Genomic DNA, 15,290 nt, shown 5'->3' on the forward strand with positions numbered 1-15,290 from the left:
ACTTCCCGCAGCCTCATGTCCTCGTCTGTAGTAGAGGAGCTCTGCCTCATCCCAGATATGCAGCCGACCGGAGAGAGTGTGTGTCTGCCCTGCAAGTTTGGAGTAAACTCATTTAGCCAAGAACACGGAATGTTCTTAGAAGAGAGGCGTCCCCAGAGTAAGAACAGATGCAGCACAGCCTCATGTGGCCCCCGGCACCCTGGTGGGGCGTGAGAGGCACGGCCTTCTGAGACACCATCATGACTGAGTCACAAAACCCATTTCTTGCTGTTCCACAGCCCTTTACTGTGTGGGGCCTTCACCTCCATTCAGGAAGAAGTCACACACACACACACACACACACACAGACGGACACACACAGTCACATTCTCACACATGGCCACACATTTACACAGATATACTCAAACACTTATACCCACATGCTCACACACACCCACAGACACAAACACTCACATACACATTCAATCACACAAATACACTCATACTCTCACACACACACTCATTTATAGGCACCCACTTATACTCTCACACATACCCTTAAGCACACACTCTTGCACACACTCACAGATGCACATTTACACTATCTTCACACACAGCCACACATTCACACACATTCACAAACACGCAGAGTCTCACATATGGTTGCAGTCAGACAAAATCACATACACACACTCACTTGTGCTCACTTATACCACCCATACCTCAAACTCACACTCACATTCACTCAGACACACCTTCACACAGTCACACACACACACACTCGAATACTTATATTCACACACAGTCACCCTGAAACACACACACTCTCTCACACACACACACACACACACACACACACACAATCTGTGCCCTAATAGGAACTCTGCAAACATCCAGCCCTTCCTGGGTCATCACGCGAACCTTGGCTTCAGCGAGGCCACATCTTCGGCTGGGGATTTGGGAGGAGTTGGGAGCAGAGGTTGAGCCTGGGTGGTCCTGTGAAATGGCTGTGCCTGTGGCTTTCCATTTCCCTACAAATAAGACCTGGGCTGTGGGTGGATGTCCAGGTCAAGTGGAGCAGCGCAGAGAGGCGCATAGTGTGACGGTTCAGCGCACAGTCTCAGGGGCCAGACGCCTCGCCAGCTCACCGTGAGCCCCAGCGCTTCCCCTTATCAGTGTGTGACCTCCCCAAGTCACTTATCCTCTCTGTGCCTTTGTTTCCCCATCTGCTATGGGGATAGTAAAAGCTCCCGCGTCACGGAGTTGTCTGAGGACGGGAAGGGTTCGCCTAGTCAAGCACTGGGATCTTGCTAAGTGCTCACCCTTCGTTCTCTCCAGTGCCTGACGCTCAGCAAATGGCGTCCCATCACCGTCTCTGCCTCGCTCCTCTGCCCTCTCCCAGTCCCTGCTGAAGGTCCCACCCCAGCCTGGTGACAGTAACAAAGGTGGTGTACGGAGACGGGTAGTAGCCGTATCCCCTGCTTCCTTTTCCAGACGGCCACGGTGCCCCAGCTGCTGGGAGCTGTGGAGCGCGTGCAGGATGCCCTCCTGCTGGGGAGACTGCCCGGGGGCCTTCCAGCCACCATGGCCACGCCCTCCGTTTCCGTGTACACAAACAGGTACCAGCGGTACTGTGGGTCCCCAAGAAAGCTCGTCCCCTGACCTGGCTCATTCCACACCCACATCCCAAGACCCTGTGACAGGCTAGGAGGGCAGCCCTGGGGTAGGAGAAATGATGGGACCTGGAAGTGGGAAGGCCTTTCCCCTGAGAGAAGGTCCCCGTGTTGGGTAATTGTACAACACCGGAAGGGAGGCGGTGAGCGGCACGCCCAGTGTTAGAGCCACCCACGAGTGCTAAGAGCTGGTCATGTTGGAGCTATGCAGGCAAGGGGCTGAATGAGGGGGGCCTGCCCACTTTTGACCTCATCGGGGCATGTCTGGGCACGCCCACTGCGTGGACCCGCCGGGATTCCAGGTGCACCTCCTTTAGGAGTTGCTCCGTGGAGTGCCTGTCGCTCACTGAGCCCTCAGTCCCTGGGGATGCCCTCCCCCTTCCCTTCCTCCAGCTGACTAGCAGGTGCTGGACCACACTGCAGGCACCACTGGGGCCCTGACCCAACACCCTTCCTTGGTCCCTTGTGCCAGGGCTGCCTTCATGGGTCACAGGGGCAGTTTCCCAAAGCAGCAGCCTGATCAGAGCTAGGATCTGAAACCAGGGCCCCAGTCTAATCAGAGAGAACAAGGTCAAAGGCCAGAAAAGATGGGGCTGGGAGCCCATGACATTGAAGATCAGGTAGGTAGGGGAGATAAGCCTGGAGAAATTCTACATCAAAGCTCATTTATTCACTCAACACATTATATATTGACCACCATTGTGTCCCAGGCACTATTCTGGGCACTGGGGTGTAGCAGGAAACCAAACTGGCAAAGGCCCTGGACTCACAGAGCCTCCAGCCCAGTGTAGGGCGCGTGCACTGCCTTTTATGCTGCTCCAACTGACACAAATAGGCAGACCATCTAGGAGATTGGAAATAGAGCCGCCCACTCTAGTGGTAACCCGGGGCTCCCTGTAGGACAAGAGGTGTGTGGATCTTCCTCTGACACTGACTTTCTCCTCTCTCCCCTGGTGCCTCTGTTCTCACCTTGTGGCCAGAATACAGCCCCGGAGTTGGCGAGGCTCCTCTGTGCATACTGCTGCTGCCAGCTCTGTGACCTTCACCCTGCCTGCTGCCTCCTCCCTTGGCTCCACGGGAGACGGTCAGGAGCCCGTGGACATAAGGGTAACAACAGAAACAACGTCCTTGGGAACAGCCCTTTACAGTTTGCAAAGCACTTTCTCATGCATTGGCTCATTTATGTTGGTAACAGCCCTGTCAATTACCCAGTCTTATTATGCCCATTTTACAGATGAGGTTCAGTGGCTTGCCCAAGGCCACAAGCAAAGTGGCAGAGCTGGGATTCAGACCTAGGCCTTCTGACTCCCAAATCTATCTTCTGTCCATTGTGTTGTGGAATTTCTCCAGCAGCCATGGTTCAATTAGTCATTGGAAATGAAGCTCTTCAGACTTTGCTCCATAACTAGGAAATTACAAACCCAGGGCTCTGTTCCATTCTCAAGTTAGGGCACATCTGACTTTGTTTCTTGAGCTCCAACAAAAATAGACAAACATATTTCTCTTAGACTCTTGTTGGCTTTGCCAGGAAGAAAGGCTTGGGTTGTTTTATAGCCCAGTAACTGCTCAGCTGTAGCAAGTCTGAATCAGTTCTCTAGGTCCAGCTCTCTGAGGCTATAGCCCAGAAGGGCAGACACACACCAGGAAAACCAGCAGCAGCTAAAGGTGGGGTCCTCATTCACCCCATAGGGCAAGGGCTGTGTGTCCATCCCATCTTAGGAAACTCATCATCCACACAGGGACCTAATCACTTTCCAGCCTTCAGGGATCTTGGCTAACACTCCTGTTCTTGATTTCAGATGATAAGTTTCCCAAAGAGCCCCTTCCCAGCCCAAAGTCACTTTGATGTCAGCGGAACTGTTGGTGGCCTCTCTCTGACCAGCACTAGTGGACAGCTCATACCCGTGAAGAATCTGTCAGAGAATATTGAGGTAGAAGTTGGGGGTGCTGTCAGAAGTTACCTGGTTGGTTCCAAAAGTTGGTTCATTGTGAAAAAAAATGATTAAAGAGGAGAATGATTAAAAATGATCCTTATCATACCTTAAACATTACATTTAACTTAAAACCATAAATGTATATCATTGTCAATCTTTGGGTGTACAACCAAAAAGTTTCTTTAAATCTGTTGATCGGAATTTTAATCATCTTCATTACATAACCATCCCCATAAAAAACTCCTAACATGTCCAGTTAGATTTTCATTAAAGGTAAGCAAAAATGTAAGCACACCATGGTACAACACGAGTTCAGATTCTTTCGAGATTTTAATGATTTTTTTTTCTAATCTTCTACAGTTTTCTCATCAATGGCTAATTCAACAATAATTTTTAGCAACTCGTCTTTATTGAGTCTTCTCAAAGCATTCAACTTGAGTTTTTATGTAAATAATTCTTTCTTTTCCCACTCCTACTTTGTCACTTGATCTCATTCCATGAAATACATCATTAAAATTGACCTTTACAATCATAAGTAAAACGGACATAAGCAGGTTTGGGATCAAACACAACTGCCTCTCGGTGAGCAGACGACTCCACTGGCAGGAGAGAGCTGCTAGGGTTACTCTAGGTCATAGGTTGGGTTCTCTGGAAGCAGGTGCTGGGAAAGATGTTTGTTAGGGATCAACACCTATCAAGAGTGAGGAAAGAAAGCAGGATGGGGCAGGAGGAGGAGTCAGACTGCAATCCAGACCTCACACACCTCAGCAGACCCAGAGGGAGCTCTGCAGCAGGTATCAGCCATCAAGTTTGTATTAATCATGTTTGTGATTGTCTATATTTTGATATCTTAAAAATCTTGCTGGCTGGGGAGAGACTGCCCCTCCCAGGGCCAGCCTATTCTTAGAGACAGCAAAGTGCTCTGCCAGGGCATGCCTTTCATATGCAAACCAACCAATCCCAAGTCCATATCCCCACCACCCCCTGTATCTGACTCTCACACACCAAGCCAGCATTTCCCCTGCCTGGAATCATCCCAGGGCCAGGTACCCACCAACTAGAGACCACCCCTATAGCCAAAGCCTGCCGGAATTATTCAGACTGGCTAAGCGGTTTACTCTGCCCTGGCCTGCCTTGCCTTTGGAAACCCCAGTAAAGGGTCTAGGCTTTCCCCTGCACCTGCTCCTGCCGTCCGACCAGGTGCTTCCCCTGTGGCCCTGTGTGGCACAGTGGTCCCCTCCTCTCAGGAAACGTAAGTAATAAATTCTTCTTTCAGTGACATTGACCTCTCCACGTCCTCACTCACTCACTCTATAAATTAAAATCCCAGGGTACGAATGAGACTAGAGTGTCCTGCAGCAGGCTAAAATGTCTGGGCTGTCTACCCCCTCCTCACTCAGTCACGGGATGCAGGTGGCCCTGGGAAGGGAGTGCCTTCAGGCGAGGTGAGTCTCTGCGGCCAGGGCAGACCCTGAAGGAGCTGAGAGCTGGAGCCTGTCTGCTGACCACACTCTCGTGACCGGGCAGCAGGTCCTTCTTGGAAGGGGGAGCTGGGTGGCACATCCCCGAGTCTACTGGAGAGACCCACCAGGAGTAAATAAACAGTGCACAGTGGGCATCGATCAGTCTGTTTTAGAAAGAGAATGGAGAGCATCAGTTAATCTGGAGAGCTGATTAAATGGAGAGTGGTTATGAGAACTTGTATTGTCAGAGTAATGACAGTGACTAATTGTTGAGTGTTATTGTGTATCTGACACTTGGCTAAGCGTTTTGCATGCGATATCACTTGTAATGCTCTCAATGAGTCTATATGGTCTATTGATGACAAGAAACTGAGGCTCAAAGTAGTTTGTTAGTTGGCTGGAGGTCCTGGAACTAATATAAGGCAGACCCAAGATCCAAACAGAGGTCTCTCTGCCGCTGGTGCCTGTGCTCCTAACTTACACTTACTTGCTCGACACTTTCATCAACGCCACCGAGAGTTCACATGGCATCTTTATACACATTAGAAAAAAATCTCCTTTCTGTGCAGATGCAGCCGTGAGCCGGGGTGCACAACTTGATAAATGTGATAAGCTGAATAAACACCCCCAAGGTGTCCATGTCTTCATCACTGAGCTTGGGAATGTCACCTGACATGGCAAAAGGGACTGTGCAGATGTGATTAAGTTAAGGATCTTGAGAGAGATGAGCCTGGATGATCTGGGTGAGCCCAATGTCATCACGAGGTCCTTATAAGAGGGAGGGAGAGGGAGAGCCGACTCCAGAAGAGGAAAAGGCGATTTCACGACAGAAGCAAGAGGTCAGGGTGATGTGAGGAGGGCCACAAGCCAAGGGATGCAGGTGGCCTCCAGAAGCTGGAAAAGGCAAAGAAGTAGATTGTCCCCTAGAGCCTCCTGAAGGAACCCGCGCTGCCGACTTGAGCCCTGTGAAACTGATTTTGGACTTCTGGCCTCCAGAGCTGTAAGACAACAAATCTGTGTTGTTGTAAGCCACCCAGTGTGTGGTCATTTGTTACAGCAGCCCCAGGAGCCTCACAGAATGAGCACAGCATGGATTTCAGCTTCCCAGGGGCTCACCCTGCCCAGCTCTGTACAGCAGCCCTGACGCCCACTGGCATTCCCATCCTAGCACACCCTTGATTCGACTGTTTCTGATGACAGATCCTGCTTCCTCGGCTCTCAGAAGGACACAGCGAGCCGACCGTGTTGAACCTGACCAGTCCCGAGGCTGTGTGGGTGAATCTGACTTCAGCGGGGGCGGCTTTGGGGATCCAGCTGCACTGGAGACCTGACATCCCACTCATACTGAGCCTGGGCTATGGCTACCACCCCAACAAGACCAGCTACGACGCCAAAACTCACCTCCCGCCAGTGGCTGCTCCAGGTAGTCCCGTCACCGGGCCAGCATCTTGAGCGGTTTCCTGGGATGGGTGTCAGGGAGCGACCAGCTTAAAACTTGAGAATCAGAAGCCATAGGGAAAAAGAAAAAAAAACACTTGCTACATTCAGTGGTTATTTTTGTTGTTGTTGTTGGTATTATTATTATTCGGCAGCTTTAGGTGAGCACTTACTATATGCCCTAAAGAAGCTGACAAGCACTTGCAGACTTGACCTCATTGCAGTCCTCATGACAACCCTCGAGGGCGGGGACTATTGAAATCTCCACTTTCCACATTAGAGCAGAGAGGTTAAGTAACCGGTCCAAAGTCACACAGCCAAGAAGGGACACAGTCAGAAGGGATGGACCATCAGGGTCGGCTTCCCTGTCAAGTCACCTCGGTCCCCCTCCCCCATGATGTTAGCCCCAGTCTCCACGGGGCTTCAGGCTGACCCAGAGCCCCCTTTCCTGCAGATGGGCTGTCCACATGGATCCTGAACCCAGAGGACTTGCATTTTGGAGAGGGTGTCTACTATCTGACTGTGATCCCCGAGTCTGACCTGACGCTGACCCCCGGCAGAGACCTCACAGTTGGCATCACCACCTTCCTGTCCCACTGTGTGTTCTTGGATGAGGTCCAGGGGACTTGGGACAACTCCGGGTGCCAGGTAAGGAGAGGGAAGTGAAGAAGACAGAGCAGCTTGGTTGGGTGTGTCTGGCTCATTTAGGGTCCCCTTTCAGTGCCTCTGGTGTATCATCTTGGGCCCCTCCATGGGGCCTTTGCATATGCTGTTCCCTGTGCCCGGAATGCCCTTCCTCCCCAGTCTAGGTAACTCTTCCTTCAGATCCCACCCCAAGTGTCACCTCCAGAACTGCTCTTACCCCTCTGGCTAGGTCAGATTTCCTACTGAAAACTCTCAGAGCACAGACGCCCGCCTCCTCCGCAGCACTAAGCGGAGTGGTTGTTTACATTTACTTAGGAGATCATTGCAAGATGTCTGTTCCGTCCGTGCTGGGGGCCACGTGAGACAGGAACAGTGTGCTCAGCTCAGCATTGGGAACCTTGAACGAAGGGACAACTGGGAAGCCCTGCTGAATCTGGGTCACTGAGGGAGGCCAGGGTGTCATTTCCAAGGAACCGAACTCATAGCCGAGTCCTTTACTCTGTGCCAGGTGCTGTGTTCCGTGCTTTACTTGTATTATCTCTTCAAATCTTCACCACAACCCTCTAAGACAGTTGGTATTCACAGTTTACAGGTGGTAAAACAAAGGCTCAGGAAACTCAACTAACTTACCCGAAATCCCTCACCTAGTAGATGGAACAGCTGGGTCTCAATCCCAGGTCTGTCTGTCTCCAGAGCACAAGCCTTAAGTGACATGTGGGACTGCTTCCACAGTGCCCAGCCCAGTCTCACCGAGTCCCTGGAAGCACGTGGCTCTGTTAATTGCAATCGAATCCCAGTCTCAGTTCAGCTCAGCTCTGCCCCCAAGGAGCCAAGGCCCGTGACAGTGTCCTGGTAGCAGATGTTGGCTTTGAGACCATCAGAAGCCATCTCTGGGGTGTCAGTGTCCCCCTTCCCCCTTCCTGCCTTTGCATACACTGTTCTCTCCCCTGAATGCCTGTCTTACCCACCCTGCCTGGAAAACTCTTATTCACTCTTCCATCTCCCAGTCCAATGCCACCTTCTTGGGAGCCTTCCAAACGTCTGGAGTCTCCCTCTGTTGGACTTCCACGGCACTTCCTACCCTCACCAAGAACAGCAACCTTCACATCTAGTGGAAATTTATCACACACCAGTCTCCATCTACTAGACCATAAATACCTTCTTCCATTTAATCTACAAATAGTCACCATGTGGTGGGGACACAATGGGGAGAAAAACCGGTGAGCTTCCAGTCTAGCACAGGACACAGACAAGAAGCAAATGGCACACCCATGTCAAATGACAACAGTCATAAGTAGTGTAAGATGCCACGTCCCAACAGAGCCACAGAAGGAGACTAGGAGCTGAGCTCCTTCCAGGTGTGTTTCTGCTGCAGCTCCAGCCTCTTTGTCAACTCCCCTGCCCTGGCTTCTGGCTGCCACACGTAGGGAGTTCCCCAAAGCACCAGGAAGAGACAAGGGTGCGTTGAGATGTCCAAGAGACGGCGGGTTCCCCACGCTCGCAGCACAGGCCTTTGTACCTCATGAACAGGACCCCAGGTGTGTTGTGACCTTCTAGAGTCCTCGCTCCCAGAAGCTGTCTGGTCCTCACGTTGCTGGCGCAGAAAGCCCCCTGCAGGCTGCCCTCAGAGGCCTGAGGCTCAGAAAGCAGGATGGTGTAGGGGCTGGCAGCATGGGCTCTGCCAGCTGACAGACTTGGGTCTAATCCTACTTTATCAATACTAGCAAAGTGACCTTGGACAAGTCACTCTGCCGCTCTGAGCTTTCTCATCTGAAAACAGGGATAAAGGATGGCTACCACTTACAGTTGGGGTGGGACCTAGATGAGATTAGGGGTATAAAGTGGCTAGTGTGGTGCCTGGCACATAGTGAGCGCTCCACAGAGTAAAGTGATTGCTATGTTAGACGATCTGAGCATAGAGAAGACAGAACTGGGTATGAAATGGGAATCACGGAAACAACGAACACGGGATGCAGCATGGTGGTTGGGTGGGGGAAGCGTGGGGACAGATTGCAGGAGGACCACTTAGCTACGTGTAAGTCGTTGGAAAGTGCCTAGATTTGAGTAGGGTTGTGGGTTCTCAGGTGCTTATTATGTTATTAAAAATATACACCTACTAGTGCCTACATACATGAATGTGGGATGTACAAAGGTCATATGTGGGAATGTGTCATAGACCCCAAATTATATTAATCCAATATTGCATACTTGCTGCTTATTATAGATACAGATGTAGATACAGATATAGGTACAGATAGAGATATAGATATAGAGAGATCATTGAGGAGCCATAAATAAGTAAATAGGATCATTGTGTTTGGATGAATTCTCTAAATAGCTAAAAAAGTTCCAAATCTATGGACTGCAGACCTTATCCGGGGGTAAAGGCAGAATTATTGCAGGGGGTCTGAGAACCTGTATTCTTGGTTATCCATGTTCTCAAACGATACTAAAGTGGCAACTACCATCGTAAGGGGATGCACAGATTAATTTCCCATGTTCAAAGACTCCCTCGTGCTGGAAAAGGTTGGGAAAGGCACTGCCCTCCAGGCCTTTGTGAAAACTCAGGAGGGCAGAGATGTCAGGCACAAATCAAGTCTGGTCCCTGGGCTCCAGCGCTGAGATGGTCGTGTCACTGGCACCTGCCTGGGTTCCTTCTCTGAAACCAACCCCTCCCCTTCTGGGTGTGCCGGGTGTTCGTGTAAGGCCCACAGCTGTGTGCCAAATGCTGACCAGGGTTGGGAAACTGAGAAAAACAGTGCAAACCCGGAACAAAGACCCACGTGAAATCCTTAATGAACAGTGGGCGCCACGCCTGTGTGGAGGGGTCGGCCTTTGCTGGGTGGCTCATTAAGGGAAAGAAACACGAGTTACCTTCTGGGGCACGTTTGGGCTGCTTCAGATTCTTCCTCACCAGGTGTTGAGCAGTGAATTTTCCGCACGCCAGCATTTTCTGCTCCCTCCCACCTTACCACCTCGTGCTGGACCGTGGAATGAAAAGGTTGTGCTGGGTTGTGGGGCTGAATTAAATCTTCTTTACCCACCAAGTGGCCCTGAGGGGTGATCGCAAGCTGGCCTCGGCTTTAGGGAAGGCCTGCCCCTAAGTTCAGAGTATGAACGAAGAGCACACATGAGTTCCCTGCCCTGGCCCATTCCTGTCTCCTCCCCACCAATCTCACTGTCCTACACCACGGGGGACCGTGTGCCCAAGCTCCATCCGTATGCCCCACCCCCATAGCCACATCTTGCCATCCTCAGCCCAGGGGTGAGCACATCAGTGGCCAGTCCACCACAGAAGGATGATCCTTAGGAATAGGTCTGTGCAGGCCTTGGAAGCAGGGAATTCCAGGTCCAGGTACCCAAACCACAGTCTAGAAATGAGGTGGGGGTGGGCCCGTGGCCGGGAGTAGGGTAAGGCAAGTGAGCCATCTAGAGTGCAAAATTTAAGGAGAGGCTCATTATCAGGGTCACCTAGAGCCCGCCCTAGTCCTGGGTGGTATGCTGCAGTGGGCACGTCCCAGTGGCCCCCTGACTCCTCATCCTGTGCAGAAGGGCGCAGCATGAGGACAGCTAGAGTGGGACTCTTTAAAGCATGAGCCCAGGACAGGGGCCACAGGGGCCTAGATCTGAGGGGATAAAATTTAGGGAATACTTTCCTGGTGCTGAGACACCAGTTTAGGATTTAAACATTTGTCCTTCTCTTTTCTTCTCATGGTTCTCCCAGTCTCAGTCTTTTTTTGCTCTTCAGTGTAAGAGGACCAACTGTCCCAGCTTGGCCAGGATTGAGGGGGCTCCCAGGACTCAGGACTTTCAGTTTTAAAGCAGGAAAGTCCTGGGGCCGGCCCCGTGGCTTAGCGGTTAAGTGCGTGCGCTCCACTACTGGCAGCCCTGGTTCGGATCCCGGGCGCACACCGACGCACCGCTTCTCTGGCCATGCTGAGGCCGCGTCCCACATACAGCAACTAGAAGGATGTGCAACTATGACATACAACTATCTACTGGGGCTTTGGGGGAAAAAAGGAGGAGGATTGGCAATAGATGTTAGCTCAGAGCCAGTCTTCCTCAGCAAAAAGAGGAGGATTAGCATGGATGTTAGCTCAGGGCTGATCTTCCTCACAAAAAAAATAAATAAATAAAGTAGGAAAGTCCTTGCAAAAACGAGATAGTTGGGGGCTGTCCTGGTGGCGCAGCAGTTAAGTGCGTGCGCTCCACTTCGGTGACCCAGGGTTCACAGGCCCGGATCCTGGGCGCCCTCCTACACACCCATGTGGCGGTGTCCCATATAAAGTAGAGGAAGATGGGCACGGATGTTAGCCCAGGGCCAATCTTCCTCAGCAAAAAAAGGAGGATTGGCAACGGATGTTAGCTCAGGGCTAACCTTTCTCACCAAAAAAAAAAAAAAAATGAGATGAGTTGGTCACCAGGAGGTCCTCTCAGCACCTAGCCCGTTGCCTGACCTAGAATTAGCACTCAGAAATATCTGTCCAATGAATGAGCATCAGGTGGGAGAATGTACTGGAATGATGCATGCCAAAGTTGTGATAATGGCTGCTCATGGAGGGTGGAGGACAGAGGAGTCTTCAACGTTACCCACAATACTTCTTAAAAAAGACAAAGCAAACTGACAAGATGGACAATTGCCCATTGAGCATAATGGGTGCAAAGATGCTTGTTATAGATAATATTCTCTGCATTTTAAAATTAATTTTTAGTGAAATGAAAAAGCCCAAGGGGAATCCTGAAGCTGCTGTCCCAGCAGCCTTCCCAGCCCCTCCCCAGGACAGTGTCCACCCCTCATTGTTCTCCTCCTTTGGGGCTCAAGCCAGCCAGGGATGCGCTCACATTTCCACCAAGGCCTCTTTGGGGTTGCAGGTGGGGCCACGGACCACCCTCTCCCAGACACACTGCCTCTGCAACCACCTCACCTTCTTTGGAAGCACGTTCCTGGTGATGCCTAATGCCATCGATGTCCGCCAGACTGCCGAGCTCTTTGCCACCTTTGAGGACAACCCTGTGGTTGTGACCACCGTGGGTTGCCTCTGCATAGTCTATGTGCTGGTGGTGATCTGGGCAAGGAGGAAGGACGCTCAGGATCAGGCTAAGGTGAGGTTGCATGGTCCCCGGGGATGGGAGGGAGGAGCAGGGGTGTCCCCTTGAAGGAACTCCAGGAAATGGAGCCCGGGTGGGGAGCAGAGAGGCTAGCTGCAAATCCAGGCCTTGATCCCAGGGATCGTCTCATGCAAGCCAGCCCCTCAGCCTCTCTATCCGTAAAATGTCCTTTTTCATCAAATTATCAGGAGGATTATAATACTGACCATTTATGGAGGATTTACTATGTGCCAGCCATTACCCCATTTAATGCTCACAATAGCCCTAAGAGGAAGGTACTGTTTGAGGGTCCCCAGACCACCCTCAAGTTCAGTGATTTGCTAGGAGGACTCACAGAACTCAGAAAAGCTGTTATACTCATGATTATGGTTTATTACAGTGAAAGGATGCAGATTAGAATCAGCAAAGGGAAGGGCCCAGGAGATCAGGCAAGAGCTTCCAGGTATACTCTCCCAGTGGAGTCATATGGACAGACTTGATTGTAGCAATGACGTGTGACAATATGTAAGAAGTATTGCCAACAAGGGAAGCTCGCCTGAGCCTTGGTGTCCAGGGTTTCTTTGGGGGTCAGTCACATACGTATGGAGTGCTCACATGACTGATTTTAGTTACTCAGTCTCCAGTAACACTCCTCTCCTGCCCAAGATCACACTGTTAGCAGAGACTATCTGGTGTGGCCTAAGGCCCCAGGTTTTCAAAGACATTCTTATCATGCAGGCTGTTACAAGGACTTAGAGGTTATCTTTCAGGAGCTGGCCAAGAGTCAGCCCTTTCTTTGGAAAGCGCAGGGTTTGGACAACCCAAGCCTGCTGAGTTCACCCTTCACTGCACAGTACCTCTATCATCTTACAGAGGCGGTAACCAAGGATCAGAAAGAACAATTAACTGGTCCAAGACCACTTCCCAGGAGCCAGAATTCAAACCCAGATCTATCTGACCGTAAGAAAGGTTTGAGGATAAAAATGGGATCAGACAACAATAAATTGTGCAACAAATTGCCACAAAAAGTTCTGATTGTTTTTCTGATATGTGCACCATGTCTGACACATGGTGAGCCCTCTATAAATATTTGTGAGTGTCTGAGTGAGCACATAAATGAATGCAAGGATGCACTGTCACAAAGCTCTGAAACATTCTCCATTCCCCGCCCTCCCCACACACAGCCACACCTCTCAGGATGTTAAGATGGTATGAAACTTAATAATAGTACAGCGTTTATACTGCTGTCTGATTCACTCAAGGGATTAAATGTGAATACTTTAAGACTCTCGGCTGCAGGTTGGTTCCCAGCAAGCAGACTCTGAGAGGGAGTTGAGCACGCAGGGTGTTTATCAAGGAGTGCCTGGGATCAGCCCCGAGGAAGGGAGGAAAGGAGGCAGGATGAGCAGAGAGAGAAGTTGAGCTGGGATGCAGCCCACTGACAACACAGCTGACCCCTCGGGGAGCTCTGGAGCTGTCCTGAGTTGGGTTGAGATGCCTAGATCTTGTTCAGGCCCAGGCACTGCATCAATCTGCCATTGGATGTTGGCCTCCCCAGGAGGGTGCATGACCTCGACACAGGGGGCTCTTGCATCCCTGAAAACAACACCCTAGGAACTGGGGCAACAAGCCCTCCAATGACAGGAGATCTGGGCAGCTCAAAACAGAGCCTACTGCAGCCTTCGGCCAACTCTAGCTTGTTTTTTCTTTTTCTTTTTGCTAACCCCCCTTAATATTCATTCCTTTTAAATTAGAGGCACAATCTGGTTGCCAGTGTTATGAGAAATTGTATATGAAGTTTGCATCATTTACCAGATCAAACGCTGAACATTCTCAGCTTAATACCAAGTTCATTTCCAATTAGACGACTTTGAGTCATATGCAATAATGAACGCATTTAGTTACTTTTTTATTTTAAAAGTTTTGGTTTTTACTTGAAACCCTGCTTTTATACAGAACAGTTCTCACCTGATAGAATGGATAAATAGCATACATAATGTTACTTTCCCCCTTTAATTGTCATGAATGCCCAGCTCACTCTTGGCTGCTGTGTGGTGGATGAACTCACCGAGCACGGCCCTCCTAACGCTGTCCTTCTGTCCAGGTGAAGGTCACAGTGTTGGAGGACAATGATCCTTTTGCCCAGTATCACTACCTGGTGACAGTCTACACCGGACACCGGAGAGGGGCAGCCACTTCCTCAAAGGTACCTGACCACACAAGACCCCTCGGTCAATCAGCACGTCCTACCCAGCAAGGTGCCAGCCAGTTCATTGTTGCTTTAGCACAGTGGAGTTTGTGTTGTATGATTTTTTCTCTTTGGGTTTTTGTTTTTTAGAGGAAAGAATCTTTTTTCTCAAAATATCACCCTAAGCCCCAATATTTAAAAAAATAAAGAAGGACTGGGTTAAGGGAGGGTTGGAATCTCGCACAGTGCCGCTGGTCATCCTCCTTATCCTATCAAAGAATAACTCAGTTAGTTGGTCACTGCATGCAAACGTGTTCACAGATGAAGAACAGTCAGTAAACTGTTGTCAATGAATAAAGAGAAAACGGAACTTATAAGAGAGGGGAGAAAGGAATGAAAGAAAAATGTTAGAAAACAATGAGTCTTTGGGGCTGGCCTGGTGGCGCAGCAGTTAAGTTTGTGCACTGAGCTTCAGAGGCCCGGGGTTCGCCAGTTCGGATCCTGGGTGCAGACCTACGCACCGCTCATCAAGCCATGCTGAGGTGGCGTCCCACATAGAGCAACTAGAAGGTTGTACAACTATGACATACAACTATCTACTGGGGCTTTGGGGGAAAAAAAGGAAAAAAAGAGGAAGATTGGCCGCAGATGTTAGCTCAGGGCAAACCTTCCTCAAAAAAAAAAAAAATACAACTGAAAAAAAAAAAAGAAAACAATGAGTCTTTAATTACATTTTTTAGGTAAACTGATTGGGTGGCATCTAACTAAGAGGTCAGGCTGAGCCATCTGTCCTAGAGCAGGCTAGCTAGAGGTAGTGAAGAAACTATTTCAATCGTCTGTGGATTCTCAGAAATCCTTGAGCGTTTAGCTGTAGAGCATACAG

General features: G+C 50.2%; 1 protein-coding gene across 1 annotated transcript in view; it reads left to right on the forward strand.

The window, feature by feature from the left end:
• LOC101398972 (polycystin-1-like protein 2) overlaps positions 1 to 15,290 on the forward strand; it is a 100,164-nt gene that overhangs the window by 48,816 nt on the left and 36,058 nt on the right. The window contains 7 exon segments of the mRNA XM_087419886.1: positions 1,474 to 1,598; positions 2,633 to 2,759; positions 3,452 to 3,583; positions 6,250 to 6,472; positions 6,941 to 7,134; positions 12,004 to 12,234; positions 14,324 to 14,425. Coding sequence (XP_087276012.1) covers positions 1,474 to 1,598; positions 2,633 to 2,759; positions 3,452 to 3,583; positions 6,250 to 6,472; positions 6,941 to 7,134; positions 12,004 to 12,234; positions 14,324 to 14,425 — 1,134 coding nt within the window.

Source organism: Ceratotherium simum, chromosome 30 (genome assembly GCF_057802395.1).
Source record: "Ceratotherium simum simum isolate JZ-2026a chromosome 30, ASM5780239v1, whole genome shotgun sequence".
Classification (NCBI taxonomy): domain Eukaryota; kingdom Metazoa; phylum Chordata; class Mammalia; order Perissodactyla; family Rhinocerotidae; genus Ceratotherium; species Ceratotherium simum.